At 52.9% G+C, this 20,295-nt stretch overlaps 2 protein-coding genes across 2 annotated transcripts in view; one reads left to right on the top strand and one right to left on the bottom strand.

Annotated features, from left to right (window-relative positions):
- The first annotated feature begins 5,042 nt into the window (after positions 1-5,042).
- LOC112315470 (immunoglobulin superfamily DCC subclass member 3) lies at positions 5,043-12,238 on the top strand. Its single transcript, XM_024572189.2, is given in 19 exon segments — positions 5,043-5,137; positions 5,259-5,529; positions 6,073-6,188; positions 6,269-6,465; positions 9,088-9,168; positions 9,171-9,224; positions 9,303-9,362; positions 9,365-9,406; positions 9,409-9,459; positions 9,608-9,777; positions 10,078-10,325; positions 10,647-10,718; positions 10,720-10,802; positions 10,888-11,076; positions 11,195-11,265; positions 11,267-11,303; positions 11,453-11,578; positions 11,955-12,088; positions 12,179-12,238. Coding segments are annotated over 19 exon segments (2,157 nt in total).
- Positions 12,239-16,440: 4,202 nt separating this feature from the next.
- GATAD2B (GATA zinc finger domain containing 2B) overlaps positions 16,441-20,295 on the bottom strand; it is an 87,678-nt gene continuing 83,823 nt past the window's right edge. Inside the window, exon 11 of the mRNA XM_024573157.4 lies at positions 16,441-19,628. Within this exon, the coding sequence (XP_024428925.1) occupies positions 19,495-19,628 (134 nt within the window). The 3' untranslated portion in view covers positions 16,441-19,494. The remainder of the gene's footprint in view (positions 19,629-20,295) is intronic.

Genomic DNA, 20,295 nt, shown 5'->3' with positions numbered 1-20,295 from the left:
GGGCACACAGCCAAGAACATGCAAAGGACCTGCTCTCGTAGAAGTTACACTCCAGTGGAAGAGACACACAACCCAAACGAGGAGATGTGAAACAAAACGTCACATAGTGACAATGTCGACCAGTTACCACTAATGTGATGGCCTCAGACAACACACGGTTACTATCTCATAGCTAGCTCTGTACGCCGGGTTTCAGACACAGGTTTCCGGGCTAACTCAAGGTTAGGCAGGGCTGAGGTCCTTTCCAGAGGCTCCAGGGGAGAATCCGTTCTTTGCTTTTTCCAGCTTCTAGAAGTCAGCCTCATTCCTTAGCGCTCTGCTCCCTTCACCTTCAGTCTGCGCTGTCAGGCCGGGTCCTCCGCAGGTCACGTCACTCTGACCTTCTCCCGTCACTTCTCACGTCACTTCTGCCAGCTTCTTCCACTTTTAGGGACCCTTGAGCTTATAGTGGGCCCACCTGGATAAACCAGGATACTCTATTTAAGGCCAGCTGATTAGTCACCTTAATTCCATCTGCAACCTTAACCCTTCTTGCTAGGTAAGGTTAGGTTCCAGGGGTTAGGACATGGTTCTCTCCAGAAGCCATCACCCTGCCTGCCACAGATGGGGGACAGATGGAGACAGAGAAAGGTAGAGGCAGAAAAAGGGTTTGGGGAGACACAAAGGAGACACTGTCCCAGGTGTGCTCTGAGGGTTTCATCTTCAGGGGAAACCTTCCAGCGAACTTGTTCCAGAAAAGCCTGGGGCTGTTCAGGGTTGGGCTGATAGTTAATTGTTGGGGACAGAAGAGGGACAGGTGGCAGCAAACCAATTCTGCCATCACTTCCTGAGTGTCAAAGCTACTGGGGACTCCATCGCTGGGGCTGGGACGGCACTTCCCTGCCTGGGATTCAGAGGGCATATGCAAATATTCACAGACTCTGAGCAGCTCTCCTTGGTGGGGGTTGCAGGAAGCTTTCATCAGATTCTCAAAGGGGCCTGGGAACAATCAAAAGTTAACTCCTAGCTGGACGGTTATAAAAGAGAAGTGCCTGGAATATAAAATACTGCAGTCACTTTGGAAACAACTTGGCAGTTCCTCAAAATGCGAAGTTACCATATGACCCAGAAACTCCATTTCTAGGTACAATATATACCTATGAGAACTGAAAACATATCATCTTCACAAGCCCTGGCCGGTGTGGCTCAGTGGACTGAGCGTTGGACTGCAAACGAAAGAGCGCCCGGTTCGATTCCCTGTCAGGGCACATGCCTGGGTTGCAGACCAGGTCCCCAGTAGGGGGCACGTGAGAGGCAACCACACACTGATGTTTTTCTCCCTCTCTTTCTCTCTCCCTTCCCCCTCTCTAAAAATAAATAAATAAAATCTTAAAAAAAACCCTGTATACAAATGTACATAGCAGCATTGTTCATAATAGTAAAAAAGTGGGCACTGTCATCTGATGAACGGATAAGCACACTGTGGTGCAGCCATATAATGAAACAGCACTTGAGCACAAAAAGGGATGAGGTACTGATGCACACCACCATGCAAAAGAACCTTGAAAACATCATGCTAGCTCAGACTGCTGTGGCTCAGTGGATTGAGCACCAGCCTGCAAACCAAAGGGTCACCAGTTCGATTCCCAGTCAGGGCACACGCCTGGGTTGTGGGCCAGGTCCCCTGTGGGGGGCGTGGCACACAAGAGGCAACCACACATTGATGTTTCTTTCCCTCTCTCTCTCTCTCCCTCCCACTCTCTCTAAAAATAAGTAAATAAAATCTTTGAAAAAAGGTATTATGCTAAATGAAAGAAGCCAGACATAAAAGCCTACATGAAGTATGATGCCATTGACATGAGACGTGCAGAACAGGCAAAGACGAAAGTAGATTAGTGGTTTGGGGGCAGGAGGCAGCGGGGAGTGAATGTACTGGGTCCAATGTTTCTTTTGGGGTGGGCGAAGAAAGTGTTCTAAAATAGATTATGGGGCAGGCAAACTCATGGTGTATGAGTTACATCTTAGACGGGCCACACAAAGGAGGAGCAGGAGCGGAAAGCCGTGCCTGGCCCTTTAGTGCAGCGCATTTCACTTGGCCTCACAGGCCTGAAAGACAGACCTGGCCCTCCTCCCATATCACAGACGGGCAATCTCAGAGCTAAGGGATACCAGCCCAAGGCAACATGGCTGTTTAGTGACAAAGCTTGGACTTGAACCCAGGTCCTCTGTATCGGTTGTTCTCTGTGCTGTGGGCCACACTGGAGTATGAATTCGGAGGTGACAAGGCAAATGCTGCAGATAAGGAGGCATCTTCTCAGCAGTTATTGGCGAGGGGCCAGTTCCAACAGCATCAGGCAAAGCCAGGTAGGGCAAAGGGGTGTGATCAGACTCTGTCCTCAGCCCTTACTTAATCCCACCCTCGCACTCATGAGGGGAAATTGTTTCTATCACACGTCCACTCCCATTTTACAGATGGAGCAGGCCCAGAGAGGTAAAATTGCCTGCAAAGGACACACAGCTCGTAAGTGATTTGGGCCATGTCCTCCTGACCACAGGGCCTGTGACCCCTTTCCTTACCAGGCTGCTCTGGCTCAGGAGGCTGCTCCATGGAAGGGGTGGGAAACCAGAGCGACACAGGGCTGGGTGAGGACAGCCCAGTGGGGAGGCTGCAAGGTCTGTTCCCACAAGGCACTCTCCTTTCAGGGTGGCCCAGGCCCCGGAGGCACACCCAGGACTGCTGGTCTGGATGGAGAAGGCTGAGCATGTTGGGGTGAAGACTGAGGGTGGAGAGGCAGGGACACTGTTGCAGCTGTACAGGGCAAAGCCAGACACAAGAAGCCGAAGGGACGGAGTGAGGGGAAGAGGCCTCAAGGAGAGTCAGGGTCAAGAGTCAGACTGGCTGGACTCCTGTGGGCAGACCCCTGGACACCGGTGGCCTTGGTGTCCTGCCCTGGCCAGATTCCTCGGCCCTGCTTTTGCTCCCTGTCCTCTCTCACAGACCCTCCCCCCAACTTCCTCAGTCTCCCATAAGCTCCGCTTTTTGAGGAGCTGTTACTTGGGGAGGTGGTCCTACACAAAGAGTGAGTCTCAAAATCAGTGCTTTTTTGGGTGCTGCACTCCTTTGGCAAAAGGGGTGCCCCCTCTCCCCACCCTTTGCGTGCCTTAGATGATCAGCAAGGTAAGGGGAGGAGGCTGGGCCTCTTTCTTCTTGGGAAGATGGGGCAGTGGAGGCTGGCTTCGCACCTCCCGCCGGCTGGCCGCTTCCCAGCCCCTGGTGGCCCTGACCCATTGTCCCAACAAGAATAGAGAGAGCAGCTTTGGAAAGCGACACTATGAACGGGGAAGGGCTGCCAGGGCTGCTACCAGACTAATGGGGTGAGCTCCCCCGTGCTGGGCTCTGGCTCAGCACCTGGGACAGCGACCCCGCAAGAAGGATGGGGGCTCTGTGCTCCTCCCTGGGACCCTCAAATCAGACTCCAGGCCACCCCTGTCTAGGCCTTGAATCTCCAGAGATGAGCTTAGGGAAGCAGATGCCCCAGCTGCCCTTAGAACTTCACTCGTATTCAATCAGATTTTGGGAGGGGGTAAGGGGTGGGTCCAGTGGGCTGGCAGAGGACTCGGGAGGCTGGGAAAGGGGCGCGCTTGACCCCCCAACTTTGCTCTGCTCTCGTTGGCCCCCTGCCCCTCCCCTTTCCCCACCCCAATTGTCTTGGTGTCTGGGTCCCGGGAGGAGAGGACAGTGGGGATGGGGGTGGGGAGGAGGCTCAGGCTGAAAGCAGAAAGACTCAGCTCCTGGGAGGACGGAGCGAAGGACAGCAGCTTCCAGCCTCGACCCCAGACCTTGGTCTCCCCAGATCCTGGGCTCCCCAAAACAAGGCCAGAGCCTCCACGCTGTTCCCCGAGGGTGGGGTGGGGAATGCCACAACCCAGGGGCCCCCAGGCTGACGGTAGAAGACCAGGGCTGCTTGGGAAGTAGGCCGGTGGGGACATGGGGCTGGGGCTGCTGCGTGCGGCTGCTGCGGCTGCTCCGAGAGTGGGTAAGGGAGTGGGGCCTGCTGGGCGTGCGGGGAGAAGGAATATGAGGGCGATGGGGGAGATGTCAGAGGGGACCAAGTAGGAGAGGCAAATGGAAGAATTAGAGGACATTGGGGTGGGAGAATTGGGGGCAAAATGGGGGAAGGGGAGATGGAAGGACAGGAGTGTAGGAACAGAGGGGCAGAAGCCCTGTAGGACAGAGACAGGGGACAGGAGTGTGTGTGCGTGTAAAAGAGCCATGTGGAGGGATAGCCTCTGCAGAGCCAAGGCTTTGGCGACAGCGCTGAGGCTGCGCCGGCTGGAAGGGGAGCCGGGGTCATGTGCTGAGTGGTTAGGAGGGGCTGTCAGGCAGAGGGTCTTGGAAAGGCAGGGACCAAGCAGTTTCCCCAGATACCCCCGAGGTACCAAGGCTGGATGAGTCCTGAGCCTGTGGGATCTGGCCCCACAGAGGCCACTGTCTGCCCCTCTATCCACCCTCCTCTACCGGGCAGGTCCTGGCTCAGCCTTGCAGGCATGGTTGGCTGGCCTGCATGTGGGTGGCACAGCTCTGCTCAGGCATTTCTGGGCCTGTGACATTGGTGTCTGTTGCCCTGTGTTTGTGTATTTGTGACTTTGAGCCTGTAGGGACATCAGTGTGTGACCTGCGTTTGTGTCCTCTACTGCATGTGTGTCCAGTATACAACTGCCTGTGTTAGGAGGTGGGATGGTGTGTGAGGTCAGGGTTTTTAGTCCAAATGTGTGTGTCTGACTGTGTGTGTGTGTGTAGGAGTGTGTGTGAGTGTTGGAGTGTTCCTTCCCTGTTCAGAGGCTGGGGTCCTGGTGGCAGGGGACGGGGAGAGGGAGAGCCGGGAGTCCTGGGAAGCTGACCCTGCGGGCAGACAGGCAGATGGGCTGGCGGGGGAAGGAGGGGACGACCCCATTGTCCCTCGGGGAGCACAATGCCCATGCCTGGGCCCCTGACCTCGCCATTGTGCCCGCCCCACCCCCTCCCGTTGCCAGGGCCTAGCTGAAAGGGACCATCAATCACGATGGCCCGCCAGGCTTGGCCTTCGCCGCCAGCCCAGCTGGACAGTGGCCGCTGCTCCCCAGACTGCCAGCCTTGCTCCTCCCTTGCTGCCCCAAGGTCTCCCCAAAGAAAAGTCCTGCCTCTCACCCCTCGCCTGGGCTGGAAGGGAATCAAAGCTGAGGGGAGGCAGGGGGCCACAGGCAGTTGCCACGCCCAGGCCTCGCTGGCTGTTCCCCAGGCCACGCTGCAGCTCTGAGCCGGCTTTCGTGCAGGAGCCGGGAGAGGTGGAGGCTGTGAGGGAGCACCCGTTGGTGCTGCCCTGTTGGGTGGAGGGTGAGCCGCTTGCGTCCATCTCCTGGCAGTGGGATGGACTGGACCTGGCCAGTGACAGCGGTGCCATCCTGATGCCAGATGGCTCCCTGCATCTGGCTGCCCTGGCCACCCAGCGGAGCCTCCCTTCCTGTGCCCACGAGTACCACTGTGTGTCCCAGAGCCGCTACGGGTGGCAGGTGAGCCGGAGGGCCCAGATACGGCTGACGAGTAAGTGACCAGGCTGTTTCTTCGGGTGGGGGATAAGAGTGTACAGGGGCACCCATAGAGGATGCCCACGGGGCACAGAGTTGACCTGGGCAGTGTCAACTTAGCCGGTAGACACAGTATGCATAGGGCCTAGGGCCCAGGGTACATTCAGGGACCCACGGAAATGGTTTAATTCTAATTTCTTTAAAACCAGAAGAAAAAAAGACTGTAATAATGAATACATAATAGTGAGCCCAGCCTGGATTATATTTGTCTTTTATAATGCAAACGTAAAACGTAATTTTTAATTTTTTTTATGGAGGAAGGCAAAGTGCTTACAGCCTACAAAAGTCACAGAAATCAGACTGCGGACTTGCGTAGTGAAGCAGGAGGCAGGGAGGACACACTTGGGCACAGAGGTGGGAGTGGGGCTCTGGGACTTAGTTTCTGGGAGCAAAGCCCAGGGCCAGCTCTGGGGTGCTCAGGTGGTCCCCTGTGCCCTAGGTCTTTCCCTCTTCCACCAACATCCACAGTCCATCGAGGTGGAGCGGGGTGGAGTCGCCCATTTCCAGTGCCTGATCCGGGAGGTGCCTGAGCCTTCTATCTCCTGGGAGCACAATGGAACAGCCCTGAGCACGGCCAACCACAGGTGAGCGCCAGCCAGGTGTGTTGGAATGGCAGGCTGGGGGCCGGGGAACAGCCATGGACCCCTCACTTCTGCATCCTCAGGGTCACACTGCTGCCTGGTGGCATCCTCCACATCACCAGCGTAAGCCGGGCTGACGTGGGCACCTACCGCTGCATGGCACACAATGTGGCCAATACTTGGCACAGCCAGGATGCCCAGCTGACCCTGAAGCAAAAACCAGGGGAATCAGAGTGGGCACCAGGCCGAGAGGAGGGCATGGGAGCTGGCGCCGACGGGAGTAGGTGTGGCCACCGTGGCTGTGGGTGGCACAGACACTGTGTCTGTGAGGCCCTGCTGAGTGTGCGGTGCAGCAGCGCACAGACGGAGCATCCCCCCCACTGAGGGAGGGGCCGTGGGGACCCAGGGCAGGGGCCTCTAACCCAGCCTTGGGCTGTGGGCCAAGATGACTGGGTGTTGAAGGGTGACAGGAGAGAGGCAGCCAAGGTCAGGAAGGTGGAGAGGGTGGTGTTCCTGACATTCCCTTGTGCTAAAAGCACAGGGCAAGAACAGAGTGGGCCGAACCCAGGGCCGACAGAGTGGAGGTGGGCCAGGCCCACCGTGGAAGGCAGCTGGGACTTGATCTGGAGGGCATTGGGAACCCTTGATGGCTTTAGATGGGGGCTCAGAGTCAGCCTGTGTCTTGGCTGGGAGCGGATGCCCGGGTGCAGTTGCGTGCGTGCATGTACTTCAGGGTGTGTCTGTGTTTGGATGTGCGTGCTTACACGTTTCCTCCTTGGGGTGAGGATAAAAACAGCTTTGTACCTGGGATGAAACGCCCAGGATGACTCCAAGTGCAGGCCTAGTGGGGTGGGAGAGTTTTGTGCCCAATGGGAGGGTCGCAGCAGAGCCGGTGAAGAGCTGGTACCTAGCAAAGAGAGGGGAGTGAGACGGACCCCTCAGTTTGAAGCCAGGAAGCTGCAGGTGTCTAAGGGGAACGCGCACCTGAACTGTCCACTAGGGGGCTCCATAGTAGAAATAACAAGTGGACCTTGGGAAAGCATCAGGGATCCTGGCATAGACTTGCAAAACATTTGTGACAAAATTTCACCAAAGGATGTATAACTTTTACATTGAAGACTGCAAGGGGAAGGGAGGGAGCTATTGGGTTTCTGATCTGGAACCAACTTAGAGACTAAAAGCAGAGAGGGGCTCAGGGGGCTCCCCCTACCCCCAGAGCATTGGGGAGTCCGCGTGGGGTTCCTCCGACCTCCCTGTTCCATGTCCCATCAACCACCTGGGGCAGGAACACAGGGCAGGGTGCTGTGCTTCTGCGATGCTCCGTGCTCCTGATCGAATGCCAGGGTATGGGGCAGGCATGGCCCTCCCTCCTGCTACCCACAGAAGCAGGGAAATGAATGGCCAGAGTCTCAGGCAGGTCAGGAGGCGGAGCAGGCTCTGCTGGGAGCAGAGGGTCAACCAGTAACAGAGGGTGTGTGGGTTTCCTAAATATCAAGAAGGGACTGGGGTCAGTGAAGACTTGTTCCCAGGGACAGGAGCTGGGGACCGAGGCCCTGAACCATTCACTCCTACAGTACTCCCCTGGGGTGGGCCTCACCCTGGGGAGGCACCAGGGAGATGGGATTTCCCAGACTCTGCAGGTGCAGACAGTGGCAGGACAGGTATGTTGTCAGCTGGCTTCCAAGGCCCAGGTTAGAGTCCCGTTTCTGCCAGTCCCACTGACACTGGATAAGTTATTCAACTTCTCTGATGCACAGTTTTCTCATCTGTAGGCTGGAGAAATTAAAGCGCTTGCCTCGCACGCTGCAGTGAGGATGAGGTGAGACAAGATGCGTGGGCTCACAGGGCAATGAGGGCAAGGAAGAGGGGTTTGGGGCACTGGTGGGCAAGGTGTGGTATGCTCCAGGTTCTACCCTCTGAACGATCTGACCAGGCAGCACACAGCCTCCTTGGTCAAGGCTGGGACATTCCAGGACAGCCCACAGCTGAACTAGAGCTTCAAAGAAGCAAAGTGAGGAGGGCCTGGCCCTAAGAAGGCCCTCAATACATGGTCAGGGAATGAATGGATGTATGAATGAATGAATGAAGAAAGAAAGAGAGAAAAGAGAGAAAAGGGAAGGAAGGAAGGAAGGGAGGGAGGGAGGGAGGGAGACTATTCTAGGCCTTGAGGAATAGTTAAAGATTTGTAAGACTCTATACGACTCCTTGAGAAACTTTCATTTCAGACACACAAAATTTTGTATGAGTTCTTAATAAGGGACATATATGAGAGGGTTAATAAAGATATCTTACAAAATCTCACAAGGTACCAAGTGGAAAAACAAAAATGAAGGTGACAGGATGAAGGAAAACAAAGGCCTGTTCATCCATGGCTGTCACACCTACACTCCCGGTGCACAATGAGAGAGGGTGGCTTAAAACAAGGATGCGGTTTAGACCCACACGGTGTATTTCAAAAACATCCCTTCCAAGCAGTAGAGACTCACTGAGTTCTTAAGAGGCCTAGCTTTCTTTCTGAGGGACGGGCTTCCTGCCAGATTTGTGGGTGACTTAGGGAAGGGGACTAGGCCCTGTCCCTAGGCTCCCCCCACCCCAGAGGTTCCTGAGGAGGGTGGGGCAGTTCATGTTCTGACACTAGTGTAGGCCATCCCAGGGTACACAAGGGGAGCAACTTACAGTTTTTCCTCTCCCTCCCCACTGGTTTAACTTGGAGGATGCTGCCATAGGACCTTGGGCAAGTCATTGTCTTTTTTGTAAACCGGGCATAAAATAACAGCTGCTCAGTGCCACTCTGAGGTCTGGTAACTTGAAGACTAGAAGGGGCTCTGGGAGCAGAAGTATGGACTGGGTGTGAAAGGTGTTCTGTTCCTCGATCTCTCAAGTTGCTGTTTCCACCTTATAGTGGGATCCCCACGGCTGCTCCAAGAGCCCGAGATCCTGTTGGGGCCTCCGAACCTAACGCTCACAGGGCACCACACGGCAGTGCTGAGTGCATTGCCACTGGTCACCCGAGGCCACTTGTCTCCTGGAGCCGCCTGGGTATGAAGCTGCTCTGTCCTACTCCCCAGAGCCCCCAGCCCCTCACCCTTGGCCAGTCCTGACCTCGCCTCCCTGCAGATGGCTGCTCCATTGGTGTGGAGGGCATCCAAATCCTGGGCACCGGGAACCTCATGACCTCCAACTGTCAGCCCAGCACTCAGGCGTCTATGTCTGTGCTGCCAACTAGCTGGGTACCGTGTTCAGCACACAGCACAGGCGGTTCTGCTTGTGCAGGGTGAGCCCTGAGGGCCCGGTGTGGAGGGCCCTGGGGCACCCCATCCCCCCATGGGCACCTGGATGGGGAGAGAGGTAGTGCAGGGATGGGACAAGAGACCAGGCCTCATGGCACCTTCCCTCCCGCTGTTGCCTGCCCAGCTCCCCCCCGCCCCCCGAGTTTGTCCAGTGGCCATAGTCCTTGTCCAAACCTCCAGGCAGCAGCACCATCTGCACCTGCATGGCACAGGGTGCTCCTGAGCCCCATCTGGTCTGGTTAAAGAATGGGAGGGTGCTGAGTCCTGGGGATAACATTCGGCTGACCCCACAACAGGTACTGGTATCTCACCTCCTCCCCCTGCCCGTCTGTCTGCCAGAGTAGGTACCTTCACCTGCCCCTTTCCCACCTACACATAACCCTACCTAAACCTACTCTCTAGAATTCACATACACCCCCAGCAAGTGCCCCCACCCACAGGAGACTGCCCCGCCTGATTCGCTATAGCAAATCTCCACACACAGGTGGTGTCCTTCTGTCCCTGGGCAGCTGTGGGTCTCTGCAATGAAAGCCACCCTACCAGGCGGGGGGCTTGGTGGGGAGGAGCCCCCAGCAGCTGTACTGTCTCTCCCTAGCACACAGACACCGGTGGGGGTCTCAGCCAAGGACGAGGCCATCTACCAATGTGTAGGAGAGAACACTGCGGGCTCCAACCAGGCTGGTGCCCGCCTGGCTGTGACAGGGGACCCAGGACCACCCCCTGCCCCCAGGGGCCTGTGGGCAATGACTCTCTCCACCTCTGCCACTCGAGTGTCTTGGGAACCATCCCACTCCGACAGGGACATCATTGGCTATGTGCTGCACCTTCAGCCGGTGGGAGGTGGGTATGGGTGGGTGAACAAGGGTCCCTGGTTCCAGCCCACCTATACCTGTGATTGGTGTGTCCCTTGGCAAATACTTCTCTCTTCACAACCCCAGGCCTGTCTGTCTCTTTCCAGGCTGCTGGGGCTGTGGTCCTCTGGTGCTTCTTTGTGCTCCTTGGCCCTTTCTCCCTCTCAGCCTTTCTCATCCTAACTCCAACTCCTGCAGCCACTTCCATGCTCTCCAGCTAGGCACCAGGAGGGGCTCCATGCCCACTGTATGGGGGAGGGGATGTCTGTAGTGAGGAAGTGGGATGCTGAGTTGCCAGGCTGCCCTGCTCCTACAGCCAGCTGGCCTGGGACTCCAAGAGGCATGGGCAAAGGCACCTTTGAGCGTATCTTCTCCAACCTGGAGCCTGCCAGTCTACTCCATCCACCTGTGAGCCTACTCTGTGGAGGGCGCCAGCCAGGACTCTGCCTCCATCCATGCCTCCACCGTGGGCAGCAGCGAGCGACAGCCCCTCGCAGCCCTGGAGCCCCTGGCCTCAAGCAGACAGGGGTTGCCAAGCAGCTCATCCCATTTCCTCTGCAGCCACTGCTGCTCTGGGCTTCTCCACTGAAGTGCTCAATGCCACCTCGCTGCAGGCCTCCTGGGAGCTGCCACCCCAGTTGGGGACCCAGGGCTTCAAACTCTTTCACCACAAGCTGCCGGCCACCCATGTTGAGGGACCCCTGCTCTTGGCTAGCAGTATCATCAGCTCCTTCCTCTACACAGATTTGGGTGAGGCCCTGAATCTTCTTGTGCCCCAGGGCCCCCTTCTCAGTGTGGTATTGCCCCAGGCACTGAGTTCCCTGGCCCAGAAAGGCCTGTCTCCCTCATAATCTCCTGCTCCCCACAGAGCCCAGAGCCCTCTATGAGATCAAGCTCCAGGCTTTCAGCGGCAATGGGGATGGCGGCAGCAGTGCTTTGCTTTGCCTCTTTGCATGATGTGCCCCTGGCCCCTGCTGGTGAGTGGGGTCCAGCAGGGGGGCAGGAGGCCTGGTGCCAGAGAAGGCCCCTAGTGTAAGACCGTGGCTGTCAGTCTTCAGGCAGGAGGAGGGGCTGGGCTTTGCCTCCGCCCTTGTCCTCTGACAAACGGCACTGTGTCTGCCTGCAGCATCCACAGCTGGGTGCTCGTGCGGCCAGGGCGAGAGCAGCTCACCGATTGGGCTTGTGGTGGGCATCCACGCGGGCCTCGCTGCTCACCCTGTTTGCCTCCTATGTCTCCTCCTGGGCTGGAAGCGTAGGTAAGGACCAAGATGGCTAGTTTGGAAAATTGCTAGGAAGACAGCCTGCGTAACTGTGGGTTAGGGCTAAAGAGTAGGAAAGAGACCTTACGTACTACTAGTCCACTTTATGACTGAGGAGACTGAGGCTGAATGGGAAAACCCGTTCTCCTCAGAGCTGTGCGGTATCAGGAGTGAAAGGCCTGGTGGGCAGCAGGAAGCAGGGTAGACAGCACTGGGCTCCCAAGGCAGGAGACAGGTGGTGGAAGTGGGCAACAGTGCTGCCGTCCGGCGCAGGGGCCCTGCCTCTCCATCCTTGGAACAGAATGAAGGGCAGGCGCTAAGCCAGAGGGAGGACCCAGACATGTTATGGTGCTGACCCTTCCTATCCAGACAGCCTCTTCGGCAATCAGTGGTCCCGAGAGTGCTGGGCAGTGCCTCAGACTGCCCCCAACGGAGCTGGGGGCCACCAAGGCCAGACTCCGAGTGGAGGGAAGCCAGGGGAGAAGACTGAACTCATCCTGCAGGTGAGGGGATTCAAGTGAGGGGAGTGGGTAGGGGAAAGTGGTGTGCTTGAGGCCCTGGGACCAAGACCTGACTACCTCCTTCCTCTTCAGGTGACCATGGAACAGCCACGCTTAGCCTGGGGCTCTCCAAGTTCACTTCCTCCTACTTGACACTAACTCCAGCCCCACCGAAGAATCTACCTCATCTCTCCCTGCCACCCAGAGTCAGGAAAGAACCAAAGGTCCTTCAGTCCTTCTCCAGGGAGGAGCAGGCCTGAGCACAGGGAGAGAGCAGAGGGTGTGGTTTCTCTGTTCCTCCCTCCTCCTCAAGAAATGGGAGAATCTTTGTCCTCCCTAATACATCAAATAAACTCAAACTAAACCAGCTGGGAGTTATCCCCAACCGCATCACTCCTGCCTCATAACCCCATCCAGTGTATCTTCTTGTTCCAAATGTATGAGCCTACCCAAAGACATATAGCTTTAAGGATTCCTCCCAAAGGGGGGAGGCAGGATCAGGGGCTCTGTCACTGCCTGCATTTCAGAACCAGAATCCCTAGTCTGAGATCTGTCTACTTGTGCCCACGATGAGGTATGACTTGGGGCAACATGCTTTCCTTGTGGTCTGAGTGGGCAGGTGGGCAACGAGAACACTGAGTTCCTCATCCACTTGTCCCAGCTCCGTAAGAGTGCTGAACATCTGAGCTCACCTAAGCTGCTTCTCTGAGCAACCGAGTATGCACCTCTCCCTTTCCAGATCCAAAAGCATTGGCCACCTTTTCAGGGGGCCTCCCTCCCTAACTTGATTTCTATTTTTGAAAGTTATTAATTTGAATTGGATTTTTGGTGGTCTTGAATCCCTTGTAGAGTGGACACAGAGGGTATGAAGGATCCCACCCATCTATTCCTCTTAATTCCAGGTGTCCTAAGAATGCCTCTTCTCCATTCTCCCCTCTGCGAGCCTATGGCACCCAGGGCGCCACTTTCCCTCCTCATCCTGCTCTACCTTCCCCTAAAGCCAAAGTCCCAGGCTCTCCCTCAAACAGCCTCTCCCTCCAGGGCTGTCCAGTATTGTGCCAAAAAGGTGAGGAGGATCTTGGAGGAAGGAAAACCCAGGGTTTAGGGGCCCCTAAACATCATCTCCCCTGTGCTCTTATAAAGTGATACTTGTACCAATGACGAGACTCCAGTAAGGCTGGGCCCCACCTGCCTGCCTCCCCACCCTGCCCCCTGAACTGTTCTTCCCTGTGAGGGGAATAAGCATGTAGCAGGGGACCAGAGCTTAAGAATAGCCCCAAACTTCAAGTCCTTGGGGGAAATGACATCCTCTCCTCTGGGTGGGCCTGGTCTAAGTGCTTTGATGGAAATAAAAAAACAAAATGGAAAAATAAATTGGGATCTGGTTAATGTTCTGGGTTGAAAGGCAAACTTGAGGGAGTGGGTTGATGAGGTGGTAAGACGGAGCATTCCAGGTCTTTCAGGGGATGGTTCGTGCACAGTAAGGAACTATTTTGCAGTTTGCTAAGAAAGAGCAGAGCGAGCTGTTGTTTTTAAGGTCCCCACATGGAGAAACCGCATGTTACAAAGCACTCAGTCACTGCGGACTGGAGCAGTGTGGTGGGAAGGGCTGAGGATGGCTAGGGAACACCTCTTCCCAGGACAGAATGGAGACCCAGACTGGATCAACTGCTACTTCCTTCCAAATATCTTTAGACCCTAAATCACCAGGAAACTAAAGTGGGGTCAATGGCTTCCGGAATACTGTTTCCACATAAGGTGGAGAAGAACATGAATACAAAAGCAGGTAGAGGTTTAAATAATAATCACAATTGAAGGAGAAGGTACAAACCCAAGGTACCCTATGACTGCAGAGAGTAAACCCAGAGCGCATCTCCCAGTCACCCCTACAATTCTCCCACCAAACCGCCACCGCCACCGTGACTAAAGCACAAGCCACAGGAAAGTTTAGAAACCATTCCTTTCTTTATTAAACATAGCTTGCAAGTGATAAATATTACAAAGTTTTTTTTTTCTTTTAATCCTTTCTCCAAAAATTAGCTTATTATTTGAATCTGTCACTGCTGAAATGCTCAGCAGCATCTGAAACAGATGGGAGTGTATTTGCCTTTTTGAAAACCAGTTTCTATTGGTCTTAGTTTTTTTCATTTTAATTCCCAAACACAATGCAGAAAATCAGAATGAGTTAAAAAAAAAAAAAAAAGGAAACTTAAAAGAGAGTTGTGCAAAAGGGTCTTGTTCCCCTCCCACCCACCCCATTCAGAGAAGGCCATTCCCCATCCCACCTCCCTGCTCCCCGCCCCCCACCCCAGTCTATCCTTCCACCTTCACCAGGGCCTCACCCATCACCCTGTGTCCTCTCCAGGCTTTACCAGCCAAGAACCTAAAGCATTTGGGAGTACTCAACCCAGGCTGTGGGGAAATTGGGCCCCTGAAGGAGACAGACTGCGTGTGAGACAGCTGCCTTTAGGGGGCTCAGACGGGACGTGAGGGAAGGAGACAAGATGAGAACTGCGCATCTGAGCTCTCCTGCCGTGTCGCCAAGATGACAGGGGAGCTCACAAAGGGTACAAGTCACCAGACCACTAACCCGGGGCACTCACTAGTCTACCGCCCTTCAGGGCCCTGTGAGGCGGGCTTTGAGGCCTGGTCCCTGTCCTCCAATGACTAGAGGCTAAGGGCAAAGGTCACAGGTCTACCGATGTCCTAGACATCACTGCTGCCTTTCCCAAACCAAAAGTTAACAGCAGAGGCCTGGCAGCTCTCCAAGGGCATTGTCACACATGTAACCACTTCAGCACTAGTCAGCTCTGGTTTCCTCTCTGGTTTTTCAGCCCAACATTTTCCTCACCTCAAGTTGTTTTGCAGTTTGGGGAAGAAGCATGGAATTAACTTGGTAGTGAGATGAGTTCCACTGTCATTTCACAAATAAGAAAACTGAGATCCAGAAAATTAACTCTACCATACCAAGTAGGAAAGTTTGGGACGAGACCCCAGGTCTCCAGACTGTGCCACCACCCCACCCGCCTTTGTGTTGTGGTTCTCTACTCTCCAGTCTGGACTAGGAGCCTTAGCTTTCATGCTAGCCCAGCCTCACCCCAATTACAAAGCCTAAAATCCTGATGGATGTGGCTCTCCCTAGGTGAGACTTTCTTAGGATGACTTGTTAAAGTCCTTTCTATCATCCCCTGACAATTCCCCCTCAGAGGCCCATGAAACTAGGTTTTCTTTTTTTTAGGGGGGAAGGTGAGGTAGGGGAAATCCCTTGCATAAGAAAGCTTGACACTAAATTTTGTTATATAGGTATATTGTATATATGCTGATGCAATAAGAGGAAAAAAACAGTGCAAATACAATTACAATTCATAATAATACTTGGTTTCAATGCCCCCGGGGAACGGCCCCATTCCTCGGCTACCTCCCAACCCCCAGCACTTCCCCACAGTATCAACCTAATGCTGGGGGCTAGGGAGGGTGGGCAGGTTAGAATAGGGAGTGGGCTCTGCCAAGGCAGTGCTGGTGACCCGGAGGGAATACTCCAGGGTGGGGAGGCAAGGCACAAATGAGGGGTGGGTGGTGGGGGAGGTGGCATCTCTAAGGAGGGATGGGGTTGGAGCAGCTGCCAGTCTCAGTGTGCTGGGCCCGGCCCACTCCCCTACCCACCCTCCACAGCCCTGCCTCCCAACCCCCACCCCTTCCCCAGAAACCCTTTTGCACGGATCATACACAAACGGGCACATTACAAAATGACGTAACACGGTTTCACAATATCCATGGCTAGGGCTTTTTTTTTCTCTTTTTCAGTTTTTTTTTTCTACACAATGTACAATTCCTTTTAAATGGATCAAGAAATAGCTTATATACACGAATGAGTCCTTGTTATAACATCTCCGCAGCAAATATCATAAGCTAATGAAGGTCTTGTTGGAGGGGAATGGACCTAGGACTGGGGTCAGGGTGGGTGGAGAGAAGGGTTATGCCTTCTGGAGGAGTGGAGAGAAAAGGGAATGGTTGGGGAAAAGGAACAAACGTAAAATATCAAGAAGCATCTTTACAAAGCAGTTCTATAGCTAATTGTTTTTAAAGGGGAAAAGGAAAGGTAACCAAAGCAGGAACACATTTATCTCTGTCTTAAAAAAAAAATGTCTACCATACATACATCCAAAAATGTGGAAAAAAATACTTATTCCAAGGATGAAGGAAAGGAAGTTCAGATGCTGTGGTCAAGTAACAACAACAAAAATTAAAAAAAAAAAAAAAAAAGAGAGAGAGAGAGAGAGAGAGACAAATAAGGACCTCTGTCCCTCAGCTTTACCCAAGCCTCATCACTCATCCACCCGTTTCAAGCTTCTAGGGAATAAGCCACTGTCCATAGCTACTTTGAGAGTCTCTGGAGATGGAGAAAGCCAGGCAGAACTAGTGGGATCCTCACTATATGACCCTGAGCTTCAGAGCTCTAGAGGGTAAAGGATAACTCTGAACAGAGAATCTGTCCTCCTATCTTTTAGAGCATGAGGTTTAGTGTCTATGGGGCCCAAGGCCTAGGGATGGACAGCAACAACAGGCCTGGAGGGACACAAAGCAATCAGTGATGAAAATGTAAAGAAATGAGGAAGACAGAAGGACAGGGGAGAGGGAGGGAAGGAAGAAGGTGGAAGGCTAGTACTTTACCATGATTAGGGAAACCTCACCCCCATCACTAATCCCTGGGAAGGGTATGAAAATGGGGAGAGTAAGAAATTAAACCTCAGTGATTGAGCCAAGGGTCATGGAGCTATACTAGTTAATAAGCAGCCTCTATGTAATTGACCCTGAGGGGATAAAAACAGGGAAGACTCCACCCTCTCCCCCAACGCCTCAGCATCTTGGCAGGCACCCAACTACAGGCTTTCCTTCCCCATCATTCCCCCTTCTCTACACATCTTACTTCCAAACCCCATTCAAAGGTGGCCTGGCTCCCAGGGAAGGGGCTCAGCTCAGGGCAGGGACAGCCCCCAGCCAAACGATATTGCACATTCTCTGTTCCTTACTTTTAATCTCAACTGACAAACCTGGGCACATCATACCTCGAGTGCCTCTGAGCTGGGGGAGGGGAGACAACAGAAATGGCACTTCATCATGGGTGGGGGGGAGAGGAAGAGGCTAAACAGACATGCCACAAGGCAAGATGACTTGTAGGGAAATATATTTTTAAAAAAAGCTTCCAATTTCATGGAAGAGAGAAAAGCAAAACCAAACGATTTATCCAGTGCTTTCAAAGCACAGAGGGCAAAGAAAAGATGTAAGAATATATCTTTTTATATATATATATATATATATATATAATTTTAAAATAATCCCACACCCAGTTCCATTACTCCCCGCCCACCACCACTTACAGTCAGGGGTACCACATTCCCCAGAAAAATACTCAAAATGACCCCATCACTACCTGTTACTAGTGTCTAGCTTCCAGATCATTTCACCATTGGGGGAGCCCAGACACAGGCTGCATCTCTGCTCCTTTATTAAGTGCTCAATGAATTGAGGGAAGGGAAGAAAGACAAAAGCCAGGAAGGCCTATAGGGCCAGTATAATCACCCACAGTGGCTCTGGGGTATGGGGAATAGAGGCCAGAGTGGGGAGAACTGAGCCTGATTCTAGCTCTTTCTCCCATCCCGTCCCCAAACTTCAGGGAAGATGTGCAGTTTGTGTGTGTGTTAATTTTAAAAGTGCCTTCTTACTTTTAAAAAATAAACTTTAAGAAATAAAAGTGGGGGATCTTCCCCAGGTGGCTTTCAAGGGCAAAATGTTAAAGTCCTCTTCACATCTCTCTGCTGAGAGTATCCCTTCCTCGCACTGTAGTTAGCTTCTAGAGCTGGAGAGGCAGATGGGTATACACTGTGAGAGCAGAAACCCCACCTTTACAGGACTTCCCTTACCTCAAAAACAGCCTGGTCCCCTGCCCCTCCCCCATGGTATGGGCAAATGGGATGCTAATCCCCCCAATTCCCAGAACAGCAACATTGCACGATTCAATTCATTCTCTACATTAGTAGCGCTTAAGAGAGAAAAGGAAAAAAAAAAGCAAAATTAAGTGAACTTGGGAATGGGGGAGGAGGGGTGGTGACAAATACTTTTCTAGTGGAGGCCCAAAGCTGGTTTGGACACCCGTCCTCTGGTTCTGAGCCGCTGGCTCTGCAGTTAGTGCAGCAGGGTCACGGCAGGACTCCACCTGAGCAGGTGCCCTCACGCTCACCTCCTGGCACTCAGAGGGTGAAGGGAGACAAATGTGAGCCTCGGTTTTCAGGAGAGAAAGCCCTTCTTCCTTCTTCTAAGTCTATTTCCTCCCTTTGTCATTTCACTCATTCATGCCCATTCCAGCTCTAGGGTTCCCAGCAAATTCAGGCAGGGAACAGCCATTCCTCTATAGTACAAATGGGGCTGTGGTTACCAGGGGCAGATCAGGATTAAAAAAAAAGTAGGGGTACGGAAAACTTTTTATGAAGAAAGTAAGATGAAATAATTATTTTGGGCTAGTAGGCCTGGAAGAGACTTTCATGTTTCCACTGGGGTCAGGAGACCAGTCTTATCCCCCCAGCATCCAGAAGGCCAGGAAGTGGTCTCAGTCCTCCTTGGCTCAACATTATGCTCATCATCATGCCCCTTTCTCCTCCTCCTCTACGAGTCACTTCCAGGGTGGTTAAGTTTTAAAGCTTCTCCCTCTAGGCTCTTTCCCCTCATTCACAGGAGCCCAAATTCACTACCAAACACTGCCTCCCAAACTGCCCAGCCCAGAGACTCCATGGCGGGTGTGCTGTTTCTCTTGGTTTGGTGCCACCACTCCCCACCCCCTCCCCTGGTTAAGTGCATAAAAGCTTCTGCCCTAACACTCCTAGTCACGTCCTACCTGGCAGCTGGGACCCTAATGCAATGCTCCTATCATTTAATTGAATGTCATTTGTGTTTATATATATATATAAAAGAAAAAAAAACAAAAACAGAAACAAAAATATTGGGGGAAAATAAAAAGGTTTAACCGTCCACTGAACGAAGGGAGGACACACAACATCATTAAAAATAATAATTATAGCATAAAAACAAACTTTAGAAACACTCGTCAGAGGGCTTAGATTTCTCCCCGGGACCTCACTCTGACCTCTACCAGAGGCGAAGATCCAGCAAACTGTTAAACTGAAGAGAGGAGACAGAGCGGCAGAAGAACAGATTGCAGCAGTGTGAAATAAAGGGGAGGTAGTGGGGCAGGGCATACATTTTCTTGATTTCTATTTTTTTGTCTTCTGTTTTTCTGTTTTGTTTTCCGTGTATGGTAGGCACCAGTACAGGCACTGCATGCGACGGAAGTTGGGGCCAACAGGGAGGAGAAGGGTAAAAGATTCAAGGGTGGGGCAGTACAAGTGGAACAGGCGTTATTTCTGTCCACTGATGGACTGCGATATAGACCGGGGAGGGATCATGTCTAAAAGGTATTCCCGCTGTCGGTCTGCCAAACTGGGGGCTTTGTGTCCTCCGATGCCAGTGTTCAAGTATGCAATGTTGACACCTAGACCCAAGAGACAAAATTGGAGGGCAGGTATTAAAAAAGGAAATAACGCCTTCTTCTGCTACACTTGGGGCTACAGAGTTGGAGATGGGGAGAAAATATTAGAAGATGCCTACTTCTGTCTAGACTTGGTTGAACTTTATTTCAGTAGCAACTACTCCTCTGTTCTCAAGCTTTAGGGAAAGAGGTCTTCCTGAAACTTCAATTCTATCAGGAACAATACACATGGTGTCTTGATGATATAGGAGAGTCGGAAAAAACAGTTGAGAGAAGAAAATAACCAAGACAAAGAGATGAAATCACTGAATCTGCTTTGGTTTTGGGGCTGCTGACTGTGGAGAGGCATCCCTGGATCATTCAAACAGGATTAGGACAATTCATACTGCTGTTGTGGCCAAAAGGGGTCAATAACCATATGCCCACCAAGGGTGCAAATGAGACACTAAATCTCCAATGGCAGAGACTGTGCCATTTTTACCATCAAGACCCTGCTGCACTGTGCCTAGCATGTAATATGAATTTAGCAAACACCTGCTGAGTAACAAAAGAGTGAATGGAGTAGGACCTAACGAAAGAGCAGAAAACAAAAGAAGGAACGATTCATTTAAAGAAGCTGCTAAAGAATTGTGTACTAACTAGTCAATCCCTCAGAAAAGTTCTCAGATCA

Source organism: Desmodus rotundus, chromosome 12, assembly GCF_022682495.2.
Source record: "Desmodus rotundus isolate HL8 chromosome 12, HLdesRot8A.1, whole genome shotgun sequence".
In the NCBI taxonomy this organism is placed as follows: Eukaryota; Metazoa; Chordata; class Mammalia; order Chiroptera; family Phyllostomidae; genus Desmodus; species Desmodus rotundus.
Note: the sequence above shows the minus strand (reverse complement) of the source record. Positions and strands in the feature narration are given on the sequence as shown.